This window comes from Carassius auratus, chromosome 29 (genome assembly GCF_003368295.1).
Source record: "Carassius auratus strain Wakin chromosome 29, ASM336829v1, whole genome shotgun sequence".
In the NCBI taxonomy this organism is placed as follows: domain Eukaryota; kingdom Metazoa; phylum Chordata; class Actinopteri; order Cypriniformes; family Cyprinidae; genus Carassius; species Carassius auratus.
This window is the reverse complement of record NC_039271.1, coordinates 11,311,912-11,326,339: the sequence shown is the minus strand read 5'-3', so window position 1 is coordinate 11,326,339 and position 14,428 is coordinate 11,311,912. Positions and strand designations below refer to the sequence as shown.

General features: G+C 38.6%; 1 protein-coding gene across 2 annotated transcripts in view; it reads left to right on the top strand.

The window, feature by feature from the left end:
- The window catches only part of LOC113048070 (TBC1 domain family member 22A-like), a 153,199-nt gene that overhangs the window by 68,699 nt on the left and 70,072 nt on the right, over positions 1 to 14,428 (top strand). For both annotated transcript variants that reach the window (XM_026209572.1, XM_026209573.1), the window contains exon 10: positions 6,921 to 6,996. In XM_026209572.1, coding sequence (XP_026065357.1) covers positions 6,921 to 6,996 — 76 coding nt within the window. The remainder of the gene's footprint in view (positions 1 to 6,920; positions 6,997 to 14,428) is intronic.

Below are 14,428 nucleotides of genomic sequence, written 5' to 3'. Positions count from 1 at the left end.
TTTTTGTCTGTTAAGATAATGTAGAGACTATGCCATGGAATGAATTGACAATATGAATTGGCAGACAACCGATGTCAAGCAACCAAACATGATAATCCTGTCAATCATTTACCAATCATTCCATCTCCATCATGTCTTAAATCTTATCTACATTCCTTTTCTGCATAAAAAAAAGTGCCTCGGTGCACTGCAGAGGACATAATCAATGCTAAAATCCCATTGCTTTTTGAGTCTCATAACTGAAAATGTCTTGGACCAATTCAAATGTGTTTAATGGAGAATAGAGTAATTGAATGTCTTCAGGAGGTTTTGAATGTAGCACATGGAACACAGTCTACTTTTATGAAGTCGTTTCTATCCATTTTAGAGTGACTGTTGTGGTGAATAGTCTTCCGCTGTGACTGACAAAGAAAAAGACTGGTGGATTTCAAAGTGTGAACTAGGGAAGCAGTGAATGCAGACATTGAAAGGTTCAGAAGATAAGCCCATGATCCTGGTTGTTCGTACTCCGCATTGGTGGGTTATTTCTGATCCAGCTTCGCCTGGAAGAGCACAAGTGATTGAGAGAGGAAAAGAGGGCTGCTTAAACTAATGGAAAGGCATCAGCCAGCCAAAGAGAGAGTGTAAAAGCCCTCTCCTCTCCAAGAATATCACAAAGCTGAGCTCATATTATGTGCAGTGTTTATCATGGATCGTCATCGTAGCTCCAGATCCTTTCAGCAGGCTTTTTGTTTGCTTTCTGCAAGTTCTTATCAAAGGGCTGGCCTTTATCTCTTCAAAGTATACTTGTTATCTCAATTATTTACTAAAAAAGTCACCACCTTCTTCTGTTGATCCCGGATCACCTTTATGTTCAATCTTTTTCACTCTGCGGAGAAATCAGTCCCTTTGTAGTTGTTTCAAAGGGAGATTAGTATTCTACTGAACGTGAGTATTGGGCATTTTGAGGTGTATATAACATCATCCAAAAAAAAGAAGGTCCAGTCACTTTACAAGATCATATATGGATTGAGCAAAAAAGGATGCCACAAAGCTTCAACTTGTTCCCCAGCAAAAGCTTTAAAGGGGACCTATTATGCAAAATTCACTTTCACATGTTGTCTGGACATAAATGTGTGTTAGCAGTGTGTGTTCACTCTTTTTTTTTTATCCCCATAAATAACAAGTATTGTCTCCCAACAACCAGCATTGCTCCTAATGTGACGTCACATTAGCCACAGGCCCCACCCACCAAAGTTGACAGACACTGCCGTTTTAACGTAGAACCGCCCTGAGCGAGTTCACAGCAAGTTGTGTGTTAAGTATTTATTTGCAAAGGGTAGCACCGGTATTGCCGAAGCTTGAAATCATGCTCAGCCCTCTTCCACCGGCTCATTTGCATTTAAAGGGCAATTTTTGCAATTTTAACAAGCTATAAATAATTATCTGTAAGGTATTTTGAGATAAAAAATCACATACACACTTTTCACTTATTTTATATCTTGTGAAAAGGGGCATAATAGGTCCCCTGAAACAAATCCATGGAAAATAGGATATTTTCTAAAGAGCACGGAAATTTAGCACCTGCTTATCATCAGACTTAGTGCTTGGCAGTATACGGGTTCATACTGAATACTGGGGTTTATTTTTCTTTATAATATGGATTTTTTAAATACCGCAATACCGGTGTCATTTAAATATTGTTTGAAACGCGACTGAGGGGGTCACTTTTCACTGCTGCACTGTGGCGAGGACATGACTGTACCCAAACATGAAAGTTCAGAAACTGAAGCTGTAGAATTAGCCACACATATCCACTGCCCGCTGCCATCAGCTCGTGCGCCTCACACATACGAGCGCAACTTCAGCGCTAGATTAAGCAACCCTCAGACACTTTTAGCAGCCTTTTTCCATAGAATATTTATACTGACAAATCTAGCAACTTTTTTTTTAATAAACCTATGATTCAGGTGGAAGATGTCGCCAGTGCTGCCCCGCGAGAGAGAGGGCTGACTCTCCAGGTCCGGCACAGTGTCGTCTCTCTCTCTGTCTTTTCTGTGCAGTGAGCAGCAGGAAAGCCGAACTGCAGCTGATAAATGAGTACAAAACAGCGTTTCCATGCACCTGTTGCTTACTGACTGTTTGGAATTATAAATGAGTTTATAGTTCGTCTGTTAATATTATGCACTTGTTGTGTGTTGGTTTATTTATTATTATTTTTTGGTTACTCAGATGCAGGCAGTGTGCTGCATGATACAAAAAGTACTATAGCCAAAACCACCACATAGCCGCTCATCATGCATCTACTGTACATGCATGTTGATCTTATCAGATGATGTCACAGTTATAAATGAGAGTGACTCCTGGTTATACAGTATGTTAATCTATCTGATTAGACCACTTCCTGTCACAGCATGTTATAGAGGTACAAGCCAGAACCTTTCTATTTCCCCTTTTCAAGATTATAAAATCTTCCCAGCTCGGTTCAGAGCTAATTAATTGTATTGCTGTGGATACTGGATTGTTTACAGCTCCCAGGGTCCAGTGTGTAAGGGCACCTGCACTTAATTAAAGCACGGGTGCTTTAATGATGCAGATGTAATTACGGAGGTCTTTGGGTAGGCTTATTGCATGCTTAATACTGACCCACTCTTCCTGCCTCAGAGGTAATTGCATTGCATCCATGTGTCGCCAGGACATGACATACAAGGAGTGAGAGAAAGAGGGATTGAACTTGTTTAGCTCTTGCTATCCAATGGATTTCTAATCAGATGTCGTCATCAGGGCAATCTCACAGAGTTAAAGCAATGAATAAAAAATAATAATAATAATAATTAACTCTTTATGGCCTACATCCAATTGGAGTGTTGTTGGAGTCAGTTTTGCTTGTTAGCATACACTAGGAAGTAGTTATATCCAAGATTGGTGTTACTGGGCTTCTTTTTCTGCTGTGTCATGCAGGGAAGTTTTGCAAACACCAAAATTTAATTACCAGTACCACTCCTCGTGTATATAAGAATGTCCGCGGACACTTCTGATGACGAAACTTTTGTCACAAGGACAGGGCATGGACCATCTTGAAATGCGGGCGGCTGAAGTATACTTTAGGCTTTAAACATCAAACATGGAATTAGGGATATCGTCAAGTCCTTATCTTCAACAAGGAAAATCATAAAAGTCTAGTAAATCATCATGAAACTTATTAAAATGCATTGCAGTAAAAAAAAAAAAAACTAAATGAAACTGAAACTGGTTTGGCTCAATATCCCAATAGAGTGTTGTTTCGGAGTCAGTTTTGACTGTTAACATGGACTTAGCACTTGGTAGGTATGCGGGAGTTGGAGCCAAGACTTTGCCCAAGAGATGCCCTTGTAATATGTTCTCAGATCTGACCTGATTGTGACTGCGTCTTGATTCGTGACTCTCACCCCTTTCCCCACAGCGCGGCTACTTTGCCCTAACTCTCAGGGACTCCTGCAGAGATAGATTAGCCCGGCTAGAGCGTTGATGTTCACTGAGCCACATGCATCCTCCAGGGTCAGTGCTCCAGCTGAAGATTAGGTGTAGACCTGTGAAAGTAGGCCAAGCACGGACTCTGCTACTGACACCCCATCTGTTTCAGTGCCGCCTCATTTTGCTGACCTTTTAAAGTCATGTTTCGAGGTCACAGCAAAGAGGAGGTAGCAGGTTTTAATGCTCGTTTCCAGCTATTCATGTATTTGTCTTCGGCACCTCTGGAGTGCCGAGGCTGCACATCTGAGCCTGAAGGACAGCTGAAATGGTTTATCGGTTAATGACTTCATTCCCCTCGTGGGTGTTTGCCGCCTTAGCTGCTCCCCGCCTACATTAAAGCATTCTGACTCTGAAATCTCTTCAAAGAAGGACCCATAGACCTACTTACATAGTGCAGAATGTCTTTCTGTCCACCTTTGCAAGTTGAAGACCGATTACGAAAATACATCTCTTTGTTCAGTCCAGGGTATTTACACTTGTTGGGGTTTCCAAGACACAGAGGACCATGATATTTGGAAAGAAATTAGGTGATTGTACAAAGTGTATAATTACATCTCCTGCAACCATTACCTCTTGACAAATTTTGAATCCCTCAAAGAGCCACTTAGTGTTTGATACAGTGAAAATGGATTGGAATAAAAAGCCATCGAGATAATACTGATATCAGTGCAATGTTTATTCAAAGGAAAAGGCTAGCTAGCCATTTGAATGTAGTCTCTATACAATTACGGATGTCTTTTGTCACTATATGTACTTGAGCTTCAAGAGTTCTTAAGAAAGTGTCCCCATTAAGCATGATATGACCCAGACCACTTGATAAGGTGTCACCATTATTATCACTCAAACTGGCATCTCTCCATTTGTCCAATGAAGTTATACATTTTCATGGTCATTATGCCAGTAATTCTGACGTCAAACGACATCTGAAAATTAGGAGCAGCTTCTGTGTAGCCATGCATTCCAAGTAAAGTGAAGACAGTGAAGGTTGAAAGCAAAAGCTTTAGACTGTTCTAAAACTTGCTGTGTGTTTTTTGCTTATTTTCTTGGCTGCGGTCTGTCCTGCACACATTCATATGACCTTCCAAGTTGCAAACTTGCAAGTTCTTTCATATGCTCCATCTTCTCCTCACACTGTTAGGTTTAGGGAGGTGTTTTCACAGCAGGTATCTTTGTACATACTTATGGGTGGATGTCCCTCTTCTGTGCAATGCATACATGCATACTCTATTTGTTGTTTACTTTGTATGCATATCTTCTTCACATCAGCATTTTTATTGCTGTGAATGATGGGTCTTCCGCTTCTTTTGATTATGTCCATGCCTGACAATCTCAGGATAGTAAACCACCCTATTCATCATCGCTTGTTTTACGCTGTTTCTATGGGCAGTATAGCTAGGCTAAGTTTCCTCCAGCGGGAGTGCAGAGGAAATCCCACTGAGGCTTGGGGAGTGATGGAGGTGGGTGGGGGTCTCTTAAGTATCTGTCTGGTCAAGAAGGGTCTTTTAATGTAGGCTGAAATGAATGTGGTAATTAAGCTGCACTGTGGGCCACGTGACCTTGATGAATATTATCACTTAATTATAAGATCACTATTCCCAGCACGCATTTGAGCTCTGCTAGCACACAGTTCCTTTCCCAGTGCGGTTGGGCGGTGGTGCATGTACTTGTGCATACTTATGCATATGTATAGGGTGTGTTCAAAGTGTGTGCTAGCTAAGATATTATCTAACCATTACTTTTACCAACTAATTGTTGCAATAGAAATAACAACTTTACACCAAAGAACTGTAACCTATTAGAAAAAATCTACTTTGCAGTAACAATGGTATAACTTTTGATTTCATGTGTAACCTTTTTTAAAACAATGAGTAACGCTGCTGCAGTACGAAGATTTATAAAGACGAATTGTCATAAACATCTCATAATTATTACTCATTATTAGTTTACACCAGTTTTTTTACATTTGTGCAGATTTTATTGGAGTTTATGGCAATGTTACTCATTATACATTTATGACATTGGTGTAATTATGACATTGGTGTCATTATACCATTGTCATAATCTTGTACTTGTAACAAGTATTATTGCAAACTTAAACTCATGATAACATTATCATAAACAGCTCCTAATAAGTAACAGCGTTTTAAACTTGTAACCAGTAACAATGGAATGAAGTAAAACCAAAACATGTAAAGCAAAGTGTTGTCACAAACAGACTCCGATTTAAAGAGCACCTATTATGTAAAAATTTCATTTTATAAGGTGTTTGAGTCTGAAAACAACCAGCCTAAAATGGTAAAACTCCACCCACTATTTATTATTATTTTTTAATCTGAATAAAGCATAAATCGTTTTACAAACAAGCGGTTCCATATATTTTCCTATGTCATCTTAGTTAAAAAGTCCTGCTCATTTGTGATGAGCTCTGCCCTATTAACATAGACACAGCCCTATGTGAGAAGCAGCAGTCCACCATTACTGTTTTCCCTCTGTAGCTGCTGAAGATACAATGTCAACGCCAAATTAGCATTACAAGTGTTGTGTGTTGGGATGCGCCAATGAATATACAAGTCTTCAAGTCTTCACAAGTCTTCATACAAGTCTTCACCACCGAGGACACAGTGTTTAAATCTAATTTATGAAGGAAATGTTCTGGAAAAAAACACAAAAGTTTCTACATGTTTGTGTTGATCCTTTTACGCCTGGCTGCGTGCTACCATAATGACCGTAAATAGGAATATGGTAGTTAAAAATTTTATAAGAAAGCAATGTGAAGTCGACCACATGAATTTGACAAGCTCATAATCACAAGTGGGACTTAAAGTTAGTAAAGTTAGGCATCATGAGGCCAGCTATGTCATTATTTTTGTATCGCCGTGCTCCCCATCTAAGTCAGTCATACATGCGCATTTAGTATGAATAATACAATAAGATGACTGATTTTTAAACCGAGTATGTTTTGTTTAAAGATAACAGGCTTGTACTAATAGTGGGATGTTTTGTTTGCAAAGGCCAGCATTGGTATGCCGGAGCATGAGATCTTGAAGCTCCACCCTCTCCTCAAAAGGGAGATGGGAGCACAAGCTAATTTGCATTTAAAGGGACAAACACAAAAATGGCACATTTAGGCTCATAACATAAAAATGGCAATTTTAGCAAGATATAAATATTACCTGTAGAAGATTTTGAGCTAAAACTTCACATATACACTCTGGGGTCACCAAAGACTATTTTTACATTTTGTTAAAAGGGCCATAATAAGTCCCCTTTAAAGGCATTTAGGAAGAACTAACTAATTAATTAATTATTTATTATTATTTTTTTCTCTCTTTTTTCTTTATATTTAGCAAATTTGTGTTCTTGTCATGCATTTCTTTGGATGAATATGTGTATAGTTTCAAATTTCTCATCTCTCTATTTCCCTCAAGGACAACTACACCTTCGCCCAGCCTGGGATCCAGAGGAAAGTGAAGGCACTGGAGGAGCTGGTCAGCCGAATCGATGGTTAGTACCATTGGTGAAGCCCATCCTACTTAGATCTGCACTCTCCTTTTTTCTGCCTGTGTCCTCTCTCTCTCTCTCTCTCTCTCTCTCTCTCTCTCTCTCTCTCTCTCTCTCTCTCTCTCTCTCTCTTTCTCTCTCTCCTCTCTCTCCTCTCTCTCTCTTCTCTCTTCTCTCTTCTCTCTGACTAACCCATAGCCCCAGCCCCCTTCAGCTGCAGTGTCAGCCCCAATCAGTGCAACAGTGCTTTGGCCTTTACTAGAGAGCGCTCGCTGCTCTGGCCAGGAAAGCAAAAGGCACTGGAGCAAAAGCCTCTCTCATTACTTTCTATTAGGTGACCGTGATCAGTATTCAATGCCCATTTCTCAGAGACAGGAAGCCCGCTCCTCTCCTCCTCCATGAGGACTCTATCTCCTTAGCCTGCATTAGACCCAATGATTGCTTTAATTTCTGAGAGAAAGACTGCAGTCAGAGCATATTGTTGATATTTTGGCCACACTCACTTTGTGTCTTGGTGGGGAATAGAGAGAGACTGTGTGTGTTTCATTCTCATCAGTTTTTACGGTGTATATATAGAGCTGCTTGATCAGCTGCTCCAATTCTGTTTTGATTGCCTACTCGATTCTATACATTTGTTCCAGCAAAAGCTTTTTTTTGTCTCTTCCAGTTTGATTATTCAGTGATATACTAGATCTGGCAGAGGAAAATAAGGTTGAAAAGTGGCTGATCACAATAATTTTTGCTTTTCCACTAAATAAATTCCTCTATTTTCTAAGCACGAAGACAGCTACCTTCAGGCTGATATGCTTTACCTGTCTGTGTCTCCACAGACAAAAAACAAGGTGTACCGACCTGAAACCCTCGAAAACTAGATGTTCCTCTAGTTTGCATTAGTCTAGTGCTTTTAAATCGAGTAATGTGATGCATTTCACAGAGACAAGCACATTGACATTGGTTTAATGAGCCTGGCGGGTGAGCGTTATCAATTGAAGTCTTTGTACTCCGACTTGTTCTTGAGTGACCTTCACATTGTCAGGCTCCAGAGCTTTTCGCTTGTCACATTTATTGTGTTTAGCCACTCTTGATTACAGATTATGTCTTCTGTTAGACTTTTAAATGGGGTTTGGAAGCGTTTTGCAAAGAAACCAATTAAAGGGAACGATTGATATTTGAGATTTATGCATTCGACACTTGCCTTTTTTATTATTATTCTTTTCACCAGTTTTCAGCTAACCAATAACTTATACTTTTTGAGTAATTATAAAGGATACAGTTAGTGATACTGTTGGGATATGTGTGTACTGGAACTGTTTCTTGCTCGGGTAATTGCTATTTTAATGTTTTTATTGGAGTCATGGCCTATCATTTAGCAAATATTCAGCATGTGTATAATATCACACATTTTCATATTATGTTCAGAAATCTGCTAAAATCATTGAATGAACTGTGTGTCATTTTACATTATTTACTCAAAATTATGAAATTTATCATTGTGATTAATCTATTTCCAAATTACCTGCCCTAATGGTTGTGTAAAAATAAACTGGCCTGTTGTTTTATTGGTTAATCAAATGGTTATCCGTCCAGAATAAGGAAGAGTGTGCGCCAAATTGTATGAGGTATTAACAAATGTATTGATTGTAAGGACAGCAAAAAAGCAATACAATAAGATTTCAATGACAATCAATTTGACTAGGTGTGACATAGCTATACGACTAGGGCTGCACGATGTGTCGTTTAAGCATCGATATCGCGATGTGCGAATCCACGATAGTCACATCGCAGGATGTGCAATGAAGGCTGTCGTAGTTGATCCGTTATTCATTAACTGTATGGGCCAGCTGCTCCCCGGCCCTTGACGAATGTGATTCGCAGAGAGCGCGAGAGAAAGAGCACGCACGAGAGGTAGAGCATGAGAAAGAACGCGCGCGAGAGAGAGGGAGAGCGTGCGAGAGAGAGAAAGGGACAGAGGGAGAGAGAGAGAGAGAGAGAGCTTCAAACAGTACGAGCGCTGTCTTGCTCTCTCTCCCTCGCGCATATTAATCAATTGACACAATGGTGTCGATGTTTTTAAAACATTTAAAATGAGAATGTAAATCTGCTCACCCCATTTTTGTTTGTAAGAAAAAAAATTATTAGATTTCATATCGCAATATATATCGCAGAAAAATAAAATATCGCAATGTCATTTTTTCCCAATATCGTGCAGCCCTATATACGACACAACAAAATCAATCTCAATCCATCCCAAACATTCTTTGTCATGAAATCCAATTGTTTGTTTACACCAAAAAGTTCACAGTTTGAACGTTCTTGTTTCCTTTATATAATTTTCAAGATCTGAGGAAAATAATCCATTGTCGCTTTCAGTATGGCTGTTAAAGTCATATACAATTAAACAAAGTCAAATTAAACCGTTTTCATTTTATGCAAAACATGTCACATGTATTGCTGCCGCATCCGGTTAGGAGATATGTGAGAAACATATTGGTTGCTCCTATTTTCTTAGGCAGAGCAAAAAGAGATAATGTTTCTGGCAGTGTTGTCTAAAATGTAAGTTACTGAATATTGACCTCTTGTTTATTGAACTGTTGGGTAAAAGCAATATGACATTACCAGTCAAGCTGCTGATCTGAATATCAGCACTTACGCTCATAAGATTTTGGTTAAAAAAATTGCCACTTTTTGCTTCTTGCCCGAACAGCTTCTCAAACAGAAATGAGCTTATTGCAAGTGAAGTTTAGATGCCAAACACCTCTTTCACATTTCCCATTACTCTTTCATTTTAGTTCATCTACTCTGATCAAACCTAATTTGATCGAGTCAGTTGAGTGGGGATTTCTTGTCCACATCAGATAATCACTTTTCTTGATTTAGTCCTGTGGGTCAGCGTGCTGTGTTCACAGTATAAATCATTTGGTTCGACTTGGTAGGACAAGACGCAAATAGCAATAGTATGTTTTAATACTTACCACCTGGGCCAACAGGAACAACATGCCAATAAACCGGATGGTAACACTTTAGAATAAGGTTCCATTAGTTAATGTTAGTTAATGTATTAATTAACATGAACAAACAATGAATAATACATTTATTACTGTATTTATTCATCTTTCTTAATGTTAGTTAATGAAAATACAGTTATTCATTGTTAGTTCATGGTAATTCACAGTGCATTAACTAATGTTAACAAGCACAACTTTTGATTTAAATAATGCATTAGTAAATGTTGAAATTAACATGAACTAAGACTTATAAATGCTGTAGAAGGATTGTTCTTGCTTAGTTCATGTTAATTAATACATTAACTAACATTAACTAATGGAACCTTATTCTAAAGTGTTACCAACCGGATCACAAAAGAAAAGCTTTTGGTTTCTCACTGCTTTCCCTAGTTTGCTTTCCCATACTCTGCAGACACCCAAGTGAAAGTTAGGCTTTTCTTATTTAGGATCAATTTCAAAGTTCAAAGAAGGTCAAAGTGTGCATTTCCTTACATCTTCAATGTATGGTGACTCTTTTCCCATCATCCCTTTATCTTGTCCTCTGAACAGGCCTCGCTCTGTTTGGATTGCACTTTCCATTTATAAAAGACGTGCCAGAGAGAGAGAGAGTGTAATTGCTGGTCACCAGAGAGCTGGGTTTCTGCCATGCTCATCTTCATCAGGCTGCCTGGATCACTGTCACATTATTTCCAAATTTCCTCCTTGTAAGGACGGCACATGTCGACCTTAATCAGGCTGCTCTTAAATCTGGCGCTATCGTGGTTTTTTTACATCATATTCTCCCCTATAATAAAGTTGGGGATGTAAATCAATCAGGCGAACCCTTTTTGCACTCTTTTCTTCGCCAGCTCACTAGGCATGTAGCATGCTTGGTCACTCTCCTGTCCCGAACAGAGGTTATGGTACCTCTTCCAACACTAATGAGTCTGGGGGTTTTGAACATGCCGCTGCTGGGAAGGTCTGAGTCCAGTCCTGCGGTGTAGTGATCAGGGTATGTGGTCGCCACAGACGCTTGACTCTCCAACACCTTTGTTCACGGGACATGTTCGTTCTGCCTTCGTTGACATATAGCGCCTCTCAGTCAGAGTACAGCTAGGGCATGTTTGTCAATGCCCACAGTGACCCACCGACATGACAGCCATTCCCTGCTGGAAGCTGCCGCCGAACATCAACAAGAGAGGCCAAAGGTTTTCTGGCCTCGCAGCTGTGAGCTGTCCATCCCATCTCGCTTACATCGACACAGTGTGTTTGTATACACCCAGATGTTCAGATACAAATGCGCTGCTCAGGTGCTGAGGTCACTCTTAAGCAACACCTGTTTTCTTTTCTTTTTTTTTATGGAAGCAGTGCCTTTGAAAGCCACTGTTGGGAATAATGCCAGTAATGAATGCGCAGAGGAAAAGAGAAAGAATTGCATCACATACCTGTTCCACGTTTGGAAACGCATCAAAAATCATGTGTTTCATCTAACTGAATGGTTATTTCACAGATAATTAAGTCAAAGTGGTAAGTTTGTGTGGTGAATGTTCATGCTAAACCCAAAGTCACATTGCCAGCTTGTTGTGGTTGGTTGCCAAGGCATTTCTAGGTTGTTACTTGCTGACCCATGCTGAAAGTGCCCACCGCCAAGTCAATGATATTCTCGATACGGGTCCCTCAAAAGTTAATATGCATATGCAGTGAAAACATTATTACTCTACTTAGCAAAACATTGCTAAATCATATCTGATCATATATTTCAAGCTCCATTGTTTATGGATAAACTTTTCATGAACTAGGATTATAAATACTTGAGAAAATGTCTGAGAATGAGAAAATGCTGCTCTTTATACAGACTGTGAAACGTGAAAGTGATGTAGAAGTGCTGTAGAGTTTGACAGAAATAACACATAATGGCTAATGATACAGGTACGTGTGCGCGCGCACACACACACACACATATATATATATAATTTGAAATGCCAGCGCTATAGATAGACCTTTCGTTTTATAGTCATGGAAACCTCACTTGTACTTTGCATTGGGCCTTGCTGTCAGGTAATCTAAAAAGCAAAGAAACTATTTCTTTCCACTGAGGACAACACTGCAGACTGAAAACCTGACATTGTAACACTGGTATGTCTAATGGGAGGTCTTTTTATGTCCTTTGGCTGCATCACGTGTATGCAGATGTACTTTCATGCGTAACCCCATGCATTTTGTCATGCTTCATGTTTGTCAAGCCTTTGCCTGTAGTGCAGTGTTGAATTTTACTATGAAGACCTCTTTATGTCTCACTTTATTTCACACTTGGTTCACTGTTCTTGCTTTCAGTCAAAAATAATATCACTGCTTCTCTGAAGTCATTGTGATAGATCAAGTTTTCAAACAGCTGCATTGATTTCTTTTACATTTTCTGTACGTCACCAGAAGGTCCAAAGCGGCCTGCCAATTTCTTCACCGTAGAGTGATCCTAGGGTTTAATTATCTGCCTGCTTTTCGAAAGAGCCACAAGCTTTTTATTGGATTTTCACATCATAACCACCTTCAAGATATTGCCATTTCCACTTCCTGTTCTCATAATTACATGCAGAGGACAGTCTCAACATTAACCATAGCAAATTTGAAGTCTCTAACTCCAATTCTCTAGTGCTACCACTTTTGCAATATTTTTATGCTAATAACTTTTGAACCGTTAGCCAGAAAATGAAAATTAAAAAATTAAAAAATTGGCTCATGCCAAGTCAAATGAACCCCAAAATTTAAAAAAATCGCAAGGTTTAATTTTTTTCCCCCCACTGTTTTCAAGTGTTTGAAAAACGTACTTTTTCGAATTTTCACCAAAATGTGCTCAGATCATCTTCAGACCATGCCAGAAAAAAAGTTATGGAATTCAAGTTGATTCGACCAACTGTTCTCGAATGACATGTGAACAGATTTGACGAAATGCACGCTAAAATGCATGTGTAATAATAATTTGAAATTTGTTTTATGTTTTATTGAATTTATATAAATATGATTTATTTATATAGTCTGTACTTTGTGACAGATGACTAATTACAACCAACAGTAATGTTTACACACACACATTATATATAATGTGGGGACTGCTAAACGGAATGATCACACTAGTCAAACGAACCAGGCTTTGGGGTTTCAGATTGCCTAGTGTGAACACGCCCTTATTATTCTTCCACATCCCGCGCACGAGTCTCTAATCACCAATCAATCGCCAATGTTGTTCCATGCCACACTCTGCTGCGTTGGGTCACACGATCATCCAGGTCTTTAATAGGAAGGAGCCTGTTATAATGTTAAGATTGAGACTCTGGACTCATAACTTGTTTTTCTATAACAAATTATAAAATATTTTCTATAAAAACTTGAATGTCCTGGCAGTGACAAATAGCTTGTTTTATATTTAATTTAATTACATTAATGTTATAGATTTAAGGTTTAAGTTCAGATTTACAAGAAATAGTGTAACTGCTACTATGTAAAACGAAATCTGCTGTAAAAAGCACCTTGTTTAAAGTGACTGTAAACCAAATATTATCGCACTTTTGTTCATATAGCAGTACTTTTTTAATTAACAATACACAACTTTTCAATGCATTTTTAATATATATATATATATATATATATATATATATATATATATATATTATAAGTGAGCGTAAGATACTTTTAATTTTAATCAGTCAATGAATCAATCAAAAAGTTTTGACTGCTAATTATTACAAAATTGTTGACTGCTGTCATCAGATTACTTTCTCAATGTGCAATATAAAATGCATCATGTTTGGTCAGGTTAATACTATGCATAATTTCTATATGTAAATTAGACAGCCATTTTTAGTGGAGAATATATATATATTTATATTTTTTCTTTTATTTTTTTGTCTGTTGAATGTCCTCAGTGTCTCTCTTGCTCTCTCCGGCACACTTGTTTCATGTCTCTTTAACGCTCACACTCCACTCTCATTAGGAAACTAAACACACTATTGTCACAATATGCTTTCAGTTCGTTCGAGGGCTTGTAGTAATTACCAGTCGTATTAGACGATAACCCATAAGAGTTGTTTAAAGCTAAAACAATTCTGCTCATCTGAAGGACCCCAGAACGCGAACACTGTTTCCTCTTATCTTGCCTGTTTTGTATGAATACATTGAGGTTCATCAGCATGCAAATTGCTCAAGGTGAATTTAATTTGTGTAAATGAGGATACAATGTGGGCTTTTTCACACGAATCACATAAGGTTAGAAAGAACACAACATTTCAGGTGGGGTTTTAAAGAGGCTCCTTAGAAAATGCGGGGGGGATTACAAATGCAGATTTGAACATCAAATTTGCTTTTCTGATCCCAACAGAAAACCCTCATCTTCAATAAAACAAAGCTATTTGATTTGTTTTTGTCGGAATTTCTTCTTTTGTACATCTTAAAACGTT